Raw genomic sequence first — 19,579 nt, 5'->3', positions numbered from 1 at the left:
AGTAATAAACCACCAACATTGCAAAATAATTGACAAGTACAGTGAAACCTCGCTTTAACGGACTAATGGGTGCGGGAGGTAGTCCGTTAAAGTCAATTGTCCATTGAAGTGAAGCATTGTAGGCTAAGCTAGGCCTAGCCTGCAGCGAGCATACTGGGTAGGCACAAAAATTGTTGCTAATAATAAAACATTGAAAAACAAGCCTAATTATTACAGTAAATTGCATTACTGGAATAAAGTATGAAATCCGATGTAAATTTACACTCACCTTTCAAGGAAACTAAATGAAATTTACTATAAATAAACAACATTTGTATTACTGCGACAGGCCACTAGGGCAGCACTGTGACTTGTTTATGCATATCCACTCATTGCAAATGGCTGACAAGCTAACTGCCGACGCATGACGTATTGTAACTTCGTAAGCAATTTTTCATAAATTTGTGACAACAGACTAATAATTCTGCTTGTCTTCAGTATTTTATTATAAATAACAAACTTCCAAAAAAATTCCTTATGATACATCGGCAGTTAGCCAATTTGGTTTTTTCCTCAAAATATCCTTGTAAAATAGGGGTGCATTTTATGTGAGGGTGCATCTTATACGACGGCAGATATGGTAAATGTTTAACAAAGTTATTGTAAATAAATGTAAATATTGTTTTTTAACCAAATTATTGTAAATAAATGTAAATATTGTACAGTATAAATACAGTATGTACTGTTACCTTTAAAGTTTACCTAAACTTACCTTTAACATATTGCTGTGATGGTATATAAGTTTAATAATGCCATGATCGTACAGTGGGGCACTCACAGTATTTATTACCAGAAGCCAATAAACTCCTCCAAAGCACTGCTGGTACTTGATAGGGGTGGTAATGGCAGCATTCTGGTGGAAGAAAGTTGTGGTGGTAGAGAGTTGGAGTTGCTTCCATGAGCCACGGGTTTGGGATTGAAGAATGAATCCAACTTTAATTGTTTCCAACCGTTATACTGTTCATGAATTATTAACTCCCTTAATGTTCTGAGGTGTTCAAAATAACCTCAAATTTCCTGATTCTTGCAACTGAATCACGGATCCGAGACATTTTAAAACGAACCACCACCTCTTCCTCCGAGTCACTGATGCTGCTGTCAGAAGAGCCATCTCCAATAGAGTCAGCAATTTCCCCAAGTGAAAGAAGTTGATACCCGGGGTCGGCGTCGTTCTCAGCAAACCAGTTCTCCACATCCTGAACTGTTATTTTGTTTCTCCAGTACAAAGAAATACTTGATGAAAATCATCAGGCTCAAAACCCTTGAGGTCAAGTTCAGGATCTTCGTCTAACATCAACTTTTTACAACAATTGGAAGGCGTTGTTAACTTTATTTGTTTCCAAGCAGATGCAAAGTTGTAGATTCCTGACTTGAGGTTGTAACTCTTGATGTTGTCTAAGGTTTGCTGTCCTCTTGTGTCTTCTATCAGATCTTCCTCTTCCTCTAGGATGACCAAGACTTCATCAAGATAGTTTTGCTGATACAAACATTTGCATGCCATTATCAACCCCTGATCCATCGGTTGTATCTATGCTGTAGTATTAGGGGGAAGGAAAACAACTCGGACACTACCATCGGAACTAACGAGTCGTTCTGCATCTGGGTGTGCTGGAGTGTTTTCAAGAAAGAGTATAGCCTTTACATCTGCAAGAGTAATATGTAATGTATTCTGCTGAAAATAGCACACTTCGGGAATAAAATGGTTAAAAAACCAATCACTGAAAATTTCACTGTTGAACCACATGTTTTTCGTGTTGCAATAAATCATGGGTAATGTATGCGTACAGTCCTTGCGCCACCATGGCGTAGCAGCCTTCCCTACTATTACAGGCTTGAGTCGGTGCGTACCCAAAGCATTTGCTCCAAGTAAAGCAGAGAATTTGTCTTTGCTAATTGTCTTCCCAGGAACCATATCCTCACTCATAAATGCCTGAGTGTTAATTGGGAGTGAGCACCAAAACCAAGCAGTTTCAACAGCATTGTAAATCTGACTTAGGTGTAAGTCTACCTCCTTAACGAGTTTCTGAAATTTAACTTGGAATGGTTCCACAGCATCTTTATCACAACTACCAGACTCGCCTTTTACCACTTTATTACGAATACCGTGTCGATTACAGAATTGCCACAGCCAAACTGTACTACCACTGTATGAACATGTAAATTTGACAGTAATAAAATCGTTACAGTATTTGGTGTAAGTGACAAGTACGGTATTGTCTAAATCAGTGGTACTTTTACAGCAGACATAGTCCCAACTTGGTGATTAGTTCTTGGGTCCTTTCTGCACAGATGATCTTGGTAAGGGTATTGGCCAAATTCTTCTTTGATGGAATGTACTTGATATTGATTTTCCTCAGGTTGATTTGCTGTAACACAAAGTGCTTTTGGGTATCAATGTACTTTCATCTCTCAGAGGAATGAGTGTCAGTTGCTAAGGCTATGGCACCTTGATTGTCAACATTTATTTCTGTTGGTTTGTCGACAAAATTCTTGAATCCAAGTTCCCAAAGCAGCTTTCTGAAATAAACTACTGTACTTCTCTTGGTGCTTCACATAGTGCTACTTACCCTGCTTCATTTGTTGAGTGTAGTTATTCTCTTTTCCCTGCTTCTCCATGATATTGGTTTGCTTGCTAGAATTATCACAAATCCAGTGATGGATTTTCTTACATCATGATCATTTGCATGGTCTGCATCCACCCATGGTGTTAGGCATTCTTGAGTTTTCTGGTAGCAAATGGCTAAATCTTGAGTCCATTTGAGATATCATAGCAGATGTTTTGCCTTCTTCAGATCTTGTTTATGAGGTTCTTGATTTTTCTGGCACAGTGCCTCGGTGGCAAAAGCATTGTCAGGCCTAGTGCAATTTACTAGGTGTAATAAGCTACCAGTAATTCCTCTGTATCCTGTTGCACCATCTTTTTCATCATCTGGGACTTCTTGTCTAAAATTTAGGGCTAATGGAGTTCACAACCCTTTTGATTCAGCAAGACACTATCTGGTGCAGTGGGACTCGTGTTGGCGAACGTCAGTTTGAGATTCTTGAGAAAAACATTCCGGGCTATCCCAGAAACTGCAAGAAGGGAGAGACTCCTTCACCTTCTTGCACGGCACTTGAGGCGAGTGGTGCTCCTCCGTTGCAGACTTTTTCAGTGGTCTTGACACATCACTGCCAATTTTTGTTCTACAGCTGTCTGTCTCTCACTATACTGTACTGTATTCCCTATTTGTTCTTCTGCCTGTACTGTCTGCCCTGTCTAGCGGAACCAATCATTTTGGTTTCCCCTCATCAGGGGTAGTGTTGCGAATTCCTCACCCTAACTTTCTATCTACAGTTGAAGGTCCTCATTTTCGGTGGTCACCTTGGAAAGTACTCCCCTTTTACAAGGTCTGTTTCTGTGCCCAGTTTTCTCCTTACAGGCTTTTTTAGACAGGACCTCGCAATTTTGTCAGATCCTCTCTTTTTAAAAAAAAGGGGGGGGGTACTGTTGTCATCGTGTCTGCTATTAGGCAGAAAGTATTTTCTTAATACAAGCCTATTCAGGTTCAATCCTAAGCTCATGATCTTAGACGGTGACCACTTACATTATTTTCATTACATGAATTTAGAGGACCTTACTAATGTTCAAGGTAGAATTCTCCTAGTTTTCAACGTCTCTGTTTTAAGTCTTTATTAGCATAAGAATGATGTTTATTTCTCTGTTATTATTTCACCGGCTGACACGGGACCCCGATCCAGAAAAAGGATTTTGACAAAGGAAAAATCTATTTCTGGGGAGGGGCCCATGTCACCCAGTGGCCCACCCCTGTTTTTCATTCTCTCCCTCCCATGATAAACATCATTCTAGTGGGGTGGGTGCTAACATGGAATGAGGCTAGTGTTGCCTTGTGTACAGTCCGCGAGTAGTGCATGGGCTTCTATCGGCACCTCTCTCGTTGGGACTTTTGACATTGGGAATCTTTATAGGGCAGGGTCCCATGATTGTGACAATCTCACCCTTTACCATATATGACTCCATTTCTTGGAGCTCGCTCTGGGGGTAGTAACCCCAGCTTTACATTTAGCTTTTCTCTGGTATCTAGCAACGGAATTACCTAGAAATAAGTGCGGAATGGATTATTTCACTGGCTGACACGGGCCCCTCCCCAGAAATAGATTTTTCCGTTGTCAAAATCCTTTTTTTAGAAGAAAACATTAAGTTCTTAGCCTTGTTTAAAATTACATAAATGTAATTTCTTGTTTAAAAATACATCTAATTTATAAATGTCTTGTCAAAGATATATCTTGAAAACTTATATTAATTATCTTATCATGGGGAAAAGTGTCTGTATTAAGTCTTCAAGAATTTGCAGTAAAAATAAGTTCAGATAAGAGTGCAAGTTAAAACCCAATGTATGTTTTATATTTGTTTGTTCCTTTGAACCTGTGAAATCCTTATTCTGTTTAGTACTTGGAAAAGAAGAAGACAGTCAAGTTCTGATGGCCTTGCCTGAAATCAGAATTTCTGAGACTTGGTATCTCTATTTTGGTGGTGATATTTTCACAAGTGCTCTTGGAACTATGGACACAGATGATAGGATACGGTGTTATCAATTTCCAAACAACAAGCTGAGTTTGACTTGTGAAAACATTCCAAACTGTGATTCACATTCCTGCACTTTCGTATGATTGGTGGAAACCAAAGGCTACAAACAAATGCACTTCCACAATCCAAAGATTGTCCATAAGATGAGCATGCTTCAGAAGAAATGGGAATAAGAAAAGATGTGAGAGGGCTTCTGAGACAATAATGACTTGTCCTACAAGAGGAAGACAGAAGACAAGAAGGAAGAGCTTAACATTAGGGCCAGTTACCAGTGTCAGAGGAGTGAGGCTGACTCTCTTAGCCAAGGTGCTGAGAGAGATTACCAAGTGACCCACTTTTCTTAGTCAACCACACATTCAGTGATACCACCAGACAGTTTCATGCTTGGAGGTTATCCAGTGTATCCTGCAAGAGATCTCTTTCTCGCAGGGCTGCAAGGGAGATGTCTGGCTACTTCCATTGTTCCTCTGTGAATGCGAACTAGGGAAAGTCAGTCACCTTCTGTGATTTGTGTCTTAGAAGGGGTATCTCTCCAGCCAGAGCACCTACTTGACAGATCACACACTCCCTTGTCGACTTTCAATGAGACCAACACCTCTCAGTCTCCACTTTGAGGGTTATCCATGCTTATGAGGAGTTTCAAGTAGTCTTTTCCCCATCAGAAACTTTTCCCTGAGTGGGATGAATCTCTCATCCTATTCTCTCATCCTATATAGCCTAACTCAGGACTGTATTTCTTCAGCAAAACAGGTTAGAAAGTTCTATGGCCTTTCTCATCTAGTCTGGCATTGGAGGAATACAGATCCATCTCTGTGTCACAGTTTGTGGCAGAAACTCAGAACTCATCAGCCTGTCACGAGAGATTTGAGATTTCTTGATTCGCTCCCTCTGTTCTTTCATTTGTGGTGACCCAGATAAGATGCTTTTATGCCCAGTGCAAGCCATAAGGTACTATTTTAAAAGGACTCACTCTTTACGTCCAGTGTAGGTAAATACAGGGAAGTGGTCTAAAAACCTTTCTTTGTAGCTTCTTGAGATAATCAAAGGAATTTATGAAGTCAGGGGTGTAAGAACACCCTAGCCTTTCAGAAGAACTCTCAGTAATGAGGGCAGATGTATGGCATAGACAAACCACCTTAACCTCAGTCTACTCGAGGGATGTTGCCCTCATGTCCCTGGACACCTTCTCCTTGGGAGCTATCATGGCTGCTCAAGAAGTGTAGGCACCCAACTCTGTTCAGACAGAAAAGTATCTTGCCCACATACAGGTAACTACACTTCGAGCAACCAGTCTTAGTATAGACCCTGAAATGCATCTCCATTCACCCTCTCTTATAGCAATAGGAGGGCAGTGTGTGTCTGGATAGAAACAGATTCTTCCCCACCACTTGGGATTAGCAAGAATTACCTATCTTCTGACTTGAATTCCTTTATGGGGACTTCATAAGTCTCCCAATTTTTCCTTCTTTGATTAAATTTCCTCCTTAGATCAAAGATTCTCACACTGAGGGCCATACCATTCTGTCATCCCAAAAGCACACTGAGTAGGTTTCAGGAGTCATTGCATCCCCTGCAAGGTAATTATGGGTAGGATTCAACTCCAATCAGTGTCAGAGATGCCCTCCCATCTAAGGAGTAAGTATCTTATATAAAGGTGAAGGCTTCCATTTCTGGAGAAACTAAATCCAAAATTTTTTAAAATAATTTGTATATCCCCTGTATATGTAAACCAGAGCCTTTTATTATAATCCCACCTCAACCACCCTGCTTTATCCATGTGGCCAAAGGAAAAGTGGCTGGCAACAGTAGGTGAGTGAGGGTATTCTATTTACCCTTCGAAGCCAACAGTTAATGACCTTGCTACCAAGTTCAATGAATGTTGCACAATTACATTAAAAAATGGCATTTTTATGACCACCCTGGCTTATATCAAGAATCATGGAGGGACTCATTCTTTTACGCTCTACGAAGCGACAAAGGGTTTTCTTCTGTGGGCAAGGAGCAACGAGACCCAATTAGTGACCCACTTCATTCAGGGGAGGATGAACGTCTTTGCAGACGAATTGAGTTGTGGCAAACAGGTTCTACTGACGGAGTGGGCACTCACTCTACATGTGTGCACTGACCTGTGGAAGCTGTGGGAAAAGCTGTCATAGACCTGTTTGCGATGTTAAGGAACCATTGTCTTCTGTTGTATTGTTCCTCGGCTCTGGATCCGCGAGCATGGGCGACGGATGCCATGCTGCAGGACTGGTTGAACCTTGACCTTTGCCCCTTCCCTCCCTTCAGCATGGTGAGGGAAGTGTTGAAAAAGTTCAACGCACACAACAACATGTCAATGACCTTAGTCGCTCCCTTTTGGCCACCACAAGGAGTGGTTCCCCGATCTGCTAGGCCTTTTGACGAACTTCGCAAGGCTACTTCCTCAGAAGAAAAATCTTCTCAAACAGCCGCACTTTCTCTGATTCCATCAAATGTTATCAACTCTCGTTCTGACAGGCTTCAGAGGCTATATCTAAGTGTAGGCGACAATCTTCTACTGCAGTGTACCAATCCAAGTGGGCAGTTTTTCGGAAGTGGTGCCGGGAGCGAAATATCTCCTCTTCTCAAACGTCTGTATCCCAAAATCGCAGATTTTCTATTACATCTTAGAACCTCGAAAGGACTCACAACATTTACCATCAAGGGTTACAGAGTGATGTTGAGTTTAGTATTTAAACATAGAGGAGTAGACCTGTCTTTGAACCAAGACATATGCGATTTAATAAAAACATTTGAATACTAGTAAGCAAGCAAAACCATCGGGAGTCGCTTGGAACTTGGACGTGGTCCTTAAAATGGCTGTCAGGACTGCCGTTTGAACCTTTGGATTTATCATCACTTCGGAATCTGACGAAGAAGACCTTATTCTATCACAGCCAAGAGAGCCAGTGAGCTTCGTGCCATCGATAAAAGGGCAGGTTTCTCACAAGGCAATGCTGTATACTCACTGATTTTGGATTATTTGGCCAAGAACGAGGACCTGACTAACCCTTGGCCTCACTCTTTTTCGCTCTTTTTCAATCAAGAACCTGTCCGAAGTACTCGGTCCATCCGATTAGGAGAAAGTCCTTTGTCCTATAAGAGCCTTGAGAGTATACCTTGAAAGAACAATAAACCTTAGAGGTTTAGCCTCGAATCTTTGGTGTACTGTGAAAGATTTCAGCCATCCTGTGTCCAAGAATGCATTATCATTCTTTTTAAGATCCGTGATTTTGGAAGCACATTCGGGTGTTCAAGATGATTTACTGCCCTAATGTAAAGTAAAGGCTCATGAAATAAGAGCTGTGGTGACATCTTTGGCTTTCAGATGTAATCTGTCTCTTTCTTCAATTTTGTAAGCAACATTTTGGAGGTACAAGTCAGTGTTTGCCATGTTGTATTATGGGATATTGAAACAGTGTAAGAAAAATGCAGTACAATAAACCCCCGTATTCGCGGAAAATTCACGCATTCGCGGTATTTTTCACTGAGAAATATTCACTAATTACTGTATTTTCATATAATTTTCATGACTAAATGCACTTTTTGTGGTAAAACTATTAAAATACTTGGGTATTTTTAGAGGGTTTGTAAGAATTCGCGGAATTTAGCTATTCGGGGGGGGGTATGCATCCACCGCGAATATGGGTGTTTACTGGACTTTAGGTCCGTTCTTTGTAGCTGGCATGGTATTGGGGGATGAAGGATAGGAGGAATGCCTTCTTTTTCCTTTATCCACTCTCCTTGAATAAGGATAGTTGCTCTTCTTTGGAAGTCTGGTGAACACTGAGTCGTGTCACCAAAATTTATTTTACGGTTTAGGTTAAAATTTCATGGCAGTTTAGGTTAATTTTTATCTTGTCTTTGTTGTTCTATTGTACTGCGCCCAGGGCAGGGGCATATCCACATATTATTTATGTGACACTTTTGGATTGTGAGCTTTGGCACCCTGCGATTAACCTCCTACATTGCAAAGCACCCACTGAAGTAGAGGTGACCCTTGGCTCTACCGCCACGCCGCTACAGGTTGAGAGGAGCTACGACCAGAGGCAGTACTCATCTGCCGTTGCTCCCTCACCAGGTAAGGTTACAACAAGCATGTCAAGATGCCAACTAACTGTCTATTCCAAATTCTTCTCCATATCAGAGTTTTTTGGGGTAGTATATGTCCATTCATCCCATCGCCAATCAATGTGGGATTCATCTATGTAATTATTTGGTAAGTTACTTATATAAAAATGACATTTTTATAATAAAATAGTTTTATATATACTTACCAAATAATTACATGATCGGAGCCCTCCCTCCTCCCCTCTCATGGACAAAGAGCTTAAACGAATTGAGCTCTTTAGCTATGTTGTACCTATTCTTCCCTGAAAGTGGGCGGAGCAGTATACAGTACCTGTACCCAAAACAAAAGAGCACTACCTCGAATTTCAAGTTGCCACGTAAAGTGGAAACTATAACTGTATAATTGTTTGGTAAGTATATATAAAACTTTATATTATTGTAAAAATGTCATTTTTTAATGTAATTGTTCAACATTCGTTGAACTTGGTAGCAAGGTCGTTAACTGTTGGCAACAAAGGGTAAATAGGAGAATACCCTCACTCACCTACTGCTGCCAGCCAATTTTCCTTTGGCCACATGGATAAAGCAGGGTGGTTGAGGTGGGATTATAATAAAAGGCTCTGGTTTACGTATACAGTACAGGGGATATACTGTACAAGTTATTTTTAAAAATTTTGCATTTGTTTCTCCAGAAATGGAAGCCTTCACCTTTATATAAGATACTTACTCCTTAGATGGGAGGGCATCTCTGACACTGATTGGAGTTGAATCCTACCCATAATTATCATGCAGGGGATACAATGACTCCTGAAACCTATTCAGTGTGGCATTTGGGATGACAGAGTGGTATGGCCCTCAGTGTGAGAAAGTCTCTGATCTAAGGAGGAAACTTAATCAAAAAGGGAAAATTGGGAGACTTATGAAGTCCCCATAAAGGAATTCAAGTCAGGAGGTAGCTAATTCTTGCTAATCCCAAGTGGTGGGGGCAGAATCTGTTTCTATCCACACACACACTGCCCTCCTATTGCGCTGAGAGAGGGTGAATGGAGGTGCATTTCAGGGTCTATACTAAGATTGCTTACTCGAAGCGTAGCTACCTGTATGTGGGCAAGATACTTTTCTGTCCGAACAGAGTTGGGTGCCTACACTACTTCTTGAGCAGCCATGATAGCTCCCAAGGAGAAGGTGTCCAGGAACATGAGGGCAACATCCTTCAAGTAGATTGAGGTTAAGGTTGTTTGTTTATGCTATACATCTGCCCTCATTACTGAGAGTTCTTCTGAAAGGCTAGGGTGTTCTTACACCCCTGACTTCATAAATTCCTTTGATTATCTCAAGAAGCTACAAAGAAAGGTTTCTAAACCACTTTCCTGTACTTACCTACACTGGACGTAAAGAGTGAGTCCTTTTAAAATAGTATCCTATGGCTCGCACCGGGCATAAAAGCATCATATCCGGGTCACCACAAAGGGAGCGAATCAAGAAACTCTCAAATCTCTCATGAGGGGCTGATGAGTTCTGAGTTTCTGCCACAAACTGTGACACAGAGGAGATGGATCTGTATTCCTCCAAGTTCCTCGCTGGGTGAGCAGGTTCCGTTCTCAACTACCACTCTGTTGGTCGTGAGTTCGAATCTCCAACCGGCCAGTGAAGAACAAGAGGAATTTGTTTCTGGTGATAGAAATTAATTTCTCGCTATAATGTGGTTCGGATTCCACAATAAGCTGTAGGTCCCGTTGCTGGGTAACCAATTGGTTCTTAGCCACGTAAAAATAAAATCTAATCCTTTAGGCCAGCCCTAGGAGAGCTGTTAATCAGCTCAGTGGTCTGGTTAAACTAAGATATACTTAACTTAATGCCAGACTAGATGAGAAAGGTCATAGAACTTTCTAACCTGTTTTGCTGAAGAAATACAGTCCTGAGTTAGGCTGTGTAGGATGAGAGATTCATCCCACTCAGGGAAAAGTTCCTGATGGGGACAAGACTGCTTGAAACTCCTCATAAGCATGGATAACCCTCAAAGTGGAGACTGAGGGATGTTGGTCTCATTGAAAGTGGACAAGGAAGTGTGTGATCTGTCAAGTAGGTGCTCTGGCTGGAGAGATACCCCTTCTAAGACACAAATCACAGAAGGTGACTGACTTTCCCTGGTATGCATTCATGGAGGAACAATGGAAGTAGCCAGACATCTCCCTTGCAGCCCTGCGAGAAAGGGATCTCTTGCAGGATACACTGGATAACCTCCGAGCATGAAACTATCCGGTGGTACCTCTGAATGTGTGGTTGACTAAGAAAAGTGGGTCACTTGGTAATCTCTCTCAGCGCCTTGGCTAAGAGAGTCAGCCTCACTCCTCTGCCCCTACCATGTCTTCTGCAGTACCTGAGAGTAAGACTAATGTTAAGCTCTTCCTTCTTGTCTTCTGTCTTCCTCTTGTAGGACAAGTCATTGTTGTCTCAGAAGCCCTCTCACAAGAAGTCCTGTTGGATTTCAAGTGAGCACCTTCCCTCTTGGAATGGTTGCCACCACCCACTAGTGGGTAGGACATGTTCTGTATGTAAGGGTTGACACTGGGTTCTTTGAGTATTCTCTTCAGCCAGTGTCTGTGTGCGCTTTCTGAAACAGGAAGGAGTGCCTAGGGCTCTTTTCTTATTCCCATTTCTTCTGAAGCATGCTCATCTTATGGACAATCTTTGGATTGTGCGAGTGCATTTGTTTGTAGCCTTTGGTTTCCACCAATCATACAAAAGTACAGGAATGTGGATGAAAGTTTGGAATGTTTTAACAAGTCAAACTCAGCTTGTTGTTTGGAAATTGATAACACTGTATCCTATCATCTGTGTCCTTAGTTCCAAGAGCACTTGTGAAAATTTCACCACCAAAATAGAGATACCAAGTTTCAGAAATTCTGACTTCAGACAAGGCTATCAGAACTTGACTGTCTTCTTCTTTTCCAAGTACTAAACAGAATAAGGATTTCACAGTTTCAGAGGAACAAACAAATGTAAAACACACATTGGGTTTTGACTTGCACTCTTATTTGGACTTAATTTTACTGCAAATTCTTGAGGACTCAATACAGACACTTTTCATGTGATAACATATGTATTTTTAAACAAGAAATCAAAATAAAATAGTTTTAAACAAGGCTAAGAACTTCATGTTTTCTTCTAAAAATTACCTATATTTTTACAAGTATATGCTGAAGAAACAAATAGGGAATGCAGTACAGTATAGTGAGACAGACAGCTGTAGTTTGTTTCTAAGGGATACTTGGTTTTATGGCTGTGCAGGGGCTGTAACTTTTGGTAACATGTGGCATTTATTCCTATTCACTTTCATATGAGGTTATTGTTGGTATTATTGCTTGCAAGATGAAGGTGCAATAATTGCTGATTCTTCTGTAATACTTTTCTTTCTTGATGAAAATGTTGCACCTTTGCATGGGCAGGAAGAATCCAGCTAAGTTTGAACAAATTATATATGGTCATCCACCAATGTATTTCATTGGAGAAAGAGATCCTTAGGGTCAGATTCATGCTTAGGTCTTGTTTAGTGTTGTTAAACTGGATACTACCAGATTCCCAAACTAATACAGCAATGGAATTTTAATTGTTTCACAGGAAGGCCGACCTCCCTAGGCATGGAGTAAATCAGTATCTGGGCAAGTATGCAAGTTCTGTTAAAGTGAGATACAAATGGGGAATGCAGACACACTTCCCTGCAGGTTCACTCCTTAATTTGTGATTTGACAAGACCTACCCATGGACAGACTCTGAAAAAGAAGGTACTTCTCTATTAGGTACAGATTCAGGATCCATGGCCTCATTCCAGCCAGCATCATGGCTTGATTTTTGATTGAACATGCCTGCTGACTTTGCCCTCACTGGAGTCACTTCTACAGATGCAAGGGCAATGTTCTGTGGGTGGTTGGTGTTGCAAGGCAAGGTGTTGACTTTCTCTCACATCAGTGTAAACCTGGTTGACTTTCCTCTCACATCACTGTAAACCTTTAGTCAACTTGTCTTGAGAAGTGGCCATCTAAGTATGTTCTGGTCTTGACAAGTTTTGGCTGAGAGTGTCACTCTCTTTTCTAAATGGGTCAGTTTGAGGTTCTTTACTCTTCCCAAAGATTAAAATTGAGGTGCCAGAGGAGGGGACACCATAATCTGCCGTGCATTCTTATTTAGCCCTCCAAGCATCAAAGGGAACTGTGGCCTAAAATTCAGGCCACATCTGTGTCCTCTATCAGGGAGGCTCAGACCTCATAACCTGAACAGGTAGCCATGTTTCCTTCTAGCAAAGGGCCAGGAGTCCTCCCAGCTCTTGTGGCCTCCCCTCCAGCTTCGGCTTGAAGGGAAGGAAAGAAGGGAGGGGATGCTGAGGTAGGCTGTCCCTCTCTCTAAGTACTGTACCACAAAGTAGGGGGATGCTTATGATACCATTGAGTAATATGGTAACAAAAGGGGCTGGAGGCCTGGGTAACCTGTGTCCTTCGGGATGAATACAGACAGCCTTGCAAGGACCTCTTATCTTCTCCTCTCAGTTACTGATCAAGTTTCCATCCTACTCGCCAGGATCCTCTAAGCTCTTAACAGTGCTGAAAAAGACTGCGATGTAAGTCGTTGACAACTTATTTCTGTATTTTGCAGTCAACTTTTCATGGTTGGGAAGTCAGCTTGGGCCAGAAAACTGGTCACTAACCTGCTGAACAAGTTTGTTCAAGACTCATTTCAAGAGACACACACACACATTGTGTTGGGGTCATCAGAAAGTGCGACTTCATGCTTTGGTGGAGCTGAAGGTTGCCTATTATTTGGTACTGCTCTGTAAGCTTACAGAAAGTATCACTTTTATGTGTGAAGAACTGTTTACCAGTTCAAAGCTCTGTGCTTCAGGCTAGCAACAGCCTCTTGTTGTCGGTGTAGGCCCACTCGTTTTGGATAAGTCTGTTGCTTTATCTTAACGAATTGTTCAATAAAATGTCCTCGGAGGCACAGTTGCTCTTGAACAGACACCACCACCACCTCGCCTTTAGTTGCAACTTGGAAAGAAATTGATCATGCCGAAGCAACAGGTAATTACCTGGTCATGCCGTTAACATGGCAGCAGCTACTTTTTGTACAGAACTTCCCATCAGCAAGCTCAAGGATTTGATGGCGCAGTAATTGTCATGTCTTGAGCAACTGTTATCCCATCTCCTTAAATGCCCACTTTAATGGCAACTGAACCAGTACTGACTGGCTTCAAACAATCCTCCCTCACACACCTCGTGCCCTTGAACCATTTTTATTCACTCTCTGTTCCCATATTGGAAGCTACTATTTTTCAAGATTCAGGTTTGTCACTTTTGGAGGTGAATAATTTAATTTTTTATGCTCGGGTCATACTAAATGAGTTATTTCCCACCATCATTTTTTTTTTATTAAAAAATCCGCAATGGCTTTTGTTGTAAAACAATAGAAACCACATGATAAAGAGATATGTTTCAGTTTAGAGATTGTGTCTTGTAAAATCTTTTAAAATTATCCACTTAAAATCTTTTAAAATTATCCAAGTGGTTATGTTTTCAGAAAACTTGGTTTTTAAATAACATATTGACATCCCTTAAGAATGATAAGAAGTCTAGGATAAATAAATTCATGACTATATGCATAATGTATATGTATATATATGTACATAAAAACATGCCTTACAATATTTATGTTGCAGAGTCTTTTACAATAATCTTCAAAAATACAAAATACTGTGATGCAGCATTACAACATATTACACAGAATACCAAAAATATAACTTTTTTTACACAGCTTTCTTTTACATGCATCTAGATGCCATTAATTTGATTTGTCTGCAAAATATAGCATAACTGCATAGTAGGAATATCGTTCATGTGTAAGTATCAAACTATTACGAGAAATGTTTCACAGAATAATGCAAGAATGGCTTAAAGCTCCTGAGAACATGTATAAAATATGTTAATAGCTTACTTTCATAATGAGCAATGTCAAATGTAAAAATTTACAATTTTAAAGGTCAAATTATCAATACAAATTATCAATAACCACAAAGAAATACTGATAGGCATTTGACCACTACCAAGAATGCCAATAAATTGAAAATGTAGTATCATAAAAGACAAATGCAATTCCAAAGGAACAAGAAGTATAATGTGCACACATGCCCCCTTAACATTGTTGAGGCAGAAAGAGCAGTATTGTTACTAAGGCACAGTAAGTTGCAATTTTCTTTTTCTTTTTAGTATCAAAAGAACTATAATGCATACATTTGATTTGTTATATTTTCCGTACTAAGAATTCTTTAGTTATATAATGCAAAGCAAAAAATATAGAAAGATTTTCTTATGGAAACAGGACTGAAAAAGAATAAAATTGCAAAGGCAATGAGCCACTTTTTTCATTAAAATTAACTCTTCAGACACCCCACAAACCCCATATCTATCTTTAGCTCAGTAGTGCCTACACTGAAATGCACATGCCCACAGATGGTTTGCAATAAATATTTTTACCTATGGTACCATGACACCATTTGAAATATCAAGCAGTATGTTACCCCAATACGAATAATATCCATAATGTAGAATCATATGAGTAAAATTAGTTATATACGAGGCAAGGGCAAGCCACACAGTATGATTTAGACTAAGTAGCTATTTAAGAGTGTTTTCTTGGTTTTGCATAGTTATTTCCATAGTTCTCATTCTGATAGCTACAGCATTTGTGTGGTAAACAGGCACCATAGTCAACCTAAAGACAATTGAATCTGAATAAATAAATAAAAATAAAACATGGCAATTATCTCCTTAACTTGGTTATACTAAGAACCCGTTAATATTACAAATGCGTATCAACAGAATTATATACAGGAAAGTCTTTACATTATCCTTTCTAGAAATAAAGGAAAATTTTGAATCTTTGTGATTCTTTAGTAATGCTACATATGTGTATATATATATATACACAGTATGCATTTAAATATAACTACATTCCGCAACCAGCCTATTTGAAGGGAAACTTGCATACAGCCTTAATATATTAATGAGAAAAGCTTTTCAGATTTATAAATCTTTGCACTGTCATAATTGCTGCACAATTCATAATAAAGATTTTCTGAACTTTTATTTCTTATGGTCAGAATAGCAAGTTTCTTTCTAAAATGCAATAATGGCATGGCATTTTAACTGCACCAGCATCATTATAACAATTTTTATCATTATAACAATTTTTCATTTGAATTTCCAATGCCAGTTTAAAATGCTGACTTCAAGCAAGTTAATGCATAAAATGCCCTAGCATTTCAACTAAATTCAAGGCGCTTCAGGAAATTATAATGCTTCTGCAGAATAACCACATATCAATTACATAAAATTACAATGGCAGCATTTAATCTTTCAAATACAGAAAGAGGAATGAAAGATCAAATAAAAGTTTTCATATTTGGTTCTGTAAGAAATAATCTGCATTTTAACACTTAATCAGACTAAAACTACATCTTGCATAGATCTACACTTGTAAAGATATTGTATATGAAGGCAATTGCTAATGCAATCGTGGGTTTTAACTTTGTGAACTCCCCTCTAATTGAAGGAATGTGGTTATAAAATATCATTTCCTAAATACTAATAAAGCTCTCTATGATATTATGTTCAAGTATAATATGAATGTAGATATTAGTGCTGTAACCATCAGATGCTTTCAAGAACAGAAGCCATTTTCGACATTAACTTGCTCAAAATCCAAGTCTATATAAACTGGTGGAAAGCATATTTAAACAATGTTTACTTCATAAAATTCGAGGAAAAAAAAAAGGCTACACTATATTCCACAAGTAAGGCTATATCTACATATGATAGGTGGAGAAAACTGCTAGTGCCAACTATGGCATTCCTATATTTGTCACCCTTATTTGGCACAACCGATTCATGTGCTTCTGGAACCCAGCGTTATAATTGACATTTTTTTGCAGTTTTGGCACAAATATACAAAGAAAATAAATTCTTCATACTGGACCCAACCATGCTCCATGAGGTTTATATACCTCAAAACTTAATCTTCATTGATGAGCTTGTATTTTTCCCTCTTTCTGCAGATTAGAAAATATTCACAAGAATATTCCTTTTGATGTCCCCATATAAACATCAAAAGTTCACAAGGATTTGTCTTTTCAGTCAATCTGGATGTTACATTTTGAGAGATATGACTTTAGCTCCAATTGGAAGAACTAAACATTGAAAGTACTTAATTATTATAACTTTGACATTTTTCATAAGGAAGACACAGGTGGATTTAACAGAAAACTACCAAGCCTGATTTCTTCATGAGATTGTCATTTATTTAGCTCTTCCAATAACTTGCAGTGTGCCATGCACAACAAATGCGACAAAAAATCTCATCAGATAAAAGTACATATCTACCATCAAATCTTTGGAAGGCTGCAACATAATACATGAGACAATTCATATAAGTGAAGAGACAAGTTTCATTTTATGCTTCCAAAGCAATTAACAGAGAAACCTCAATTATAAAGAGTACTGATGACATAATGTTTACTTCTGCTACTCAGGACAATGGTAAAAAGGATACTATAGCCCTCATTTACTACTAGTCTAAAATATAATATATACATAACTATGTATAAAAATAAAATTGTATAAATCATGTGCCACTGCTGATTTTATGTACAGTCAATACAATACTGTGTCAAATTCTATTACAATGACTACTTTTGTAATTGTACATAATGTGCTTTCTTCTTTTGCTTCATGATTGGGATTAAAATTTCAATTTTCCTTGATGATAGAAAGATAAAATTTGAAAAAGTGTTTTTTATAACAACTTCCAGAACAACTTTCACTAAAGATGGCTGAAAGTTACTTCCTGATAGCTCTCATAACCATCTAGAAAAGCATGAAAGTAATGTCAAAAGAAGCTACAGAAAACAGTTTGCCAAACATCCTATCTTCACAAACAACTGCAGTCAACAATAGTCTCTTTCTTTGTACATCAACCTCATGAAAATCATCAGGCAAAGTAGTTATATTACTCTATATAATCTGGAGAACATATACAATATAATCAATCTCATTTTACACCTTATGTACAAACTAATAAAGCCTATCAAAGATTATTTACAATATTAGACTTATCTGAGGATTATCTAAACAATTTATAAAATAACACATAGTAAATGTAAAAACAGTATTGCTTCTTCATAATGCATTTGATGCATACACAAGCCCTATTATTGCATATGCAAAGTTATTTCCATCTAGCTCAGAAGGAAATCAGAAGAGACTAGTGCAAGTGATTCTTGTGTGTTTATATAAACATTAAAACATAAATTATTGCTATCTAAACTTTCAATGCCAAGAATTAACAAAATGTATTTTGCTCTGACAGCAAGATACAGCACACACATATATATATATATTATAGAAAATCAGGCTCATAACACAAACAGCAAAGTCAGAGGACTAAGTACTTGATAAAAATGTTCTAACTTCTAAACTACTGGATGAAATGAGCACTGAAGAAATCCGCACACCAACAGCTTTGAAGACCAACAAATTGTAAAGGAAACAAGATATAGCAAATAACAAAGAGAAGAATATCTACAACATTAACAATTTACATGTAAGTGTTTCTTGAAACTTTCTCTTCAACACAGCTACTTCAACAAAACTAGTGGTTTTGTATTTCTTATTTACTATAAAAATCCACAATAGTACCCAAATTATACTATGGTATTTAGTTATCAGCATCAATTGTCATTCTAGATATAATTTACCTTCCATGAAGTGAAAGTCTTGCTTGCTTAGTGTTCACCCAACAGCGACCTCCTACCGGGATGCTGGCAAATGCTTAACTGCTCCCTGTATTTGGGACCCTCCAAACCTTTTAACTTTCAAGATTTTGTTGTTGTTATTAACAATGGTGTTGTTATTGGTGAGAATTTCTGAAGTATTCTTGGTTTTGTCATGAGATACTTTTGAAGATTTCGGTGATTTTAAGATATGCAGCTTCTGAGGACGAAATGATGCAATCTTCATATGTGTGTTTTGGTTTGCAGAATCTGGATAATGATGATTAGAATATGATGTCGAGTCCCCTTCAAGTTTATGCTTTGATGCAAGGGAAGTTGCAACAGCAGCCAAATTAAGCAATGCATCTGCTCCTTCAACCAGTTGTCGCATCTCTGCCTGGGATGCTTCACTGTGGGAAAAACAAATACAATACAATAAATTTGACCATAAGTAACTAACATAGGTTTTAAATGTTAATTCAGTGTAATGTACCTTCCAAAATCAAATCTTACACTTAACCAAGACCTTGACAAAATACACCTCAAATTCTGGAATTTACCAGTAAGGTACAGTCTCTCAATCATAACCATAGCCAACTTCCAGTTGGGCTGTTAGTAGAGTACCAAATAAAAATTTACATAAAATATTTTAAGTTTTTTTTCACTGCTGGTTTCTAATTGCAAAAATCCATAAAATTCCAAAAAAAAAAATAAATAAATAAAAACAGTAACCCCAACAATACTGATGACATGAGATACCTCAAAGCCATGTAACTTTCCATGTAACAACAGATAAGGCGTTTTTCTTTATACTTCAAATTGTATTACTTCAAGCCTGAAGATGGGAAGACTCCCATGTTGAAAAATGTCGTAAGACAACAACCACAGACACTGAAGAATTAAAGCAAAAAGAGGATACAAACAAAGTTTGCAAATACAGTAGAGCATCAAATAATTGGACAAGAAAACCAATGAAAAAAGGCATACAAAATGTAGCAGTGACATGAAATCAAAGAAAAAACAAAGAAAAATAACACAGCAGTTTC

At 38.6% G+C, this 19,579-nt stretch overlaps 1 protein-coding gene and 1 long non-coding RNA gene across 11 annotated transcripts in view; one reads left to right on the top strand and one right to left on the bottom strand.

The window, feature by feature from the left end:
- Positions 1 to 19,579, top strand: part of LOC136826935 (uncharacterized) — a 334,539-nt gene that overhangs the window by 301,961 nt on the left and 12,999 nt on the right. The window lies entirely within an intron of this gene.
- Positions 14,362 to 19,579, bottom strand: part of CHES-1-like (Checkpoint suppressor 1-like) — a 176,249-nt gene continuing 171,031 nt past the window's right edge. For all 9 annotated transcript variants that reach the window (XM_067084521.1, XM_067084513.1, XM_067084520.1 and 6 more), the window contains one exon: positions 14,362 to 18,943. In XM_067084521.1, the coding sequence (XP_066940622.1) occupies positions 18,571 to 18,943 (373 nt within the window). In that variant the 3' untranslated portion in view covers positions 14,362 to 18,570. The remainder of the gene's footprint in view (positions 18,944 to 19,579) is intronic.

The sequence above is a fragment of the Macrobrachium rosenbergii genome, chromosome 41, assembly GCF_040412425.1.
Source record: "Macrobrachium rosenbergii isolate ZJJX-2024 chromosome 41, ASM4041242v1, whole genome shotgun sequence".
Classification (NCBI taxonomy): domain Eukaryota; kingdom Metazoa; phylum Arthropoda; class Malacostraca; order Decapoda; family Palaemonidae; genus Macrobrachium; species Macrobrachium rosenbergii.
The sequence above is the reverse complement of the archived record's forward strand: the minus strand, read 5'-3'. Positions and strand labels throughout refer to the sequence as shown.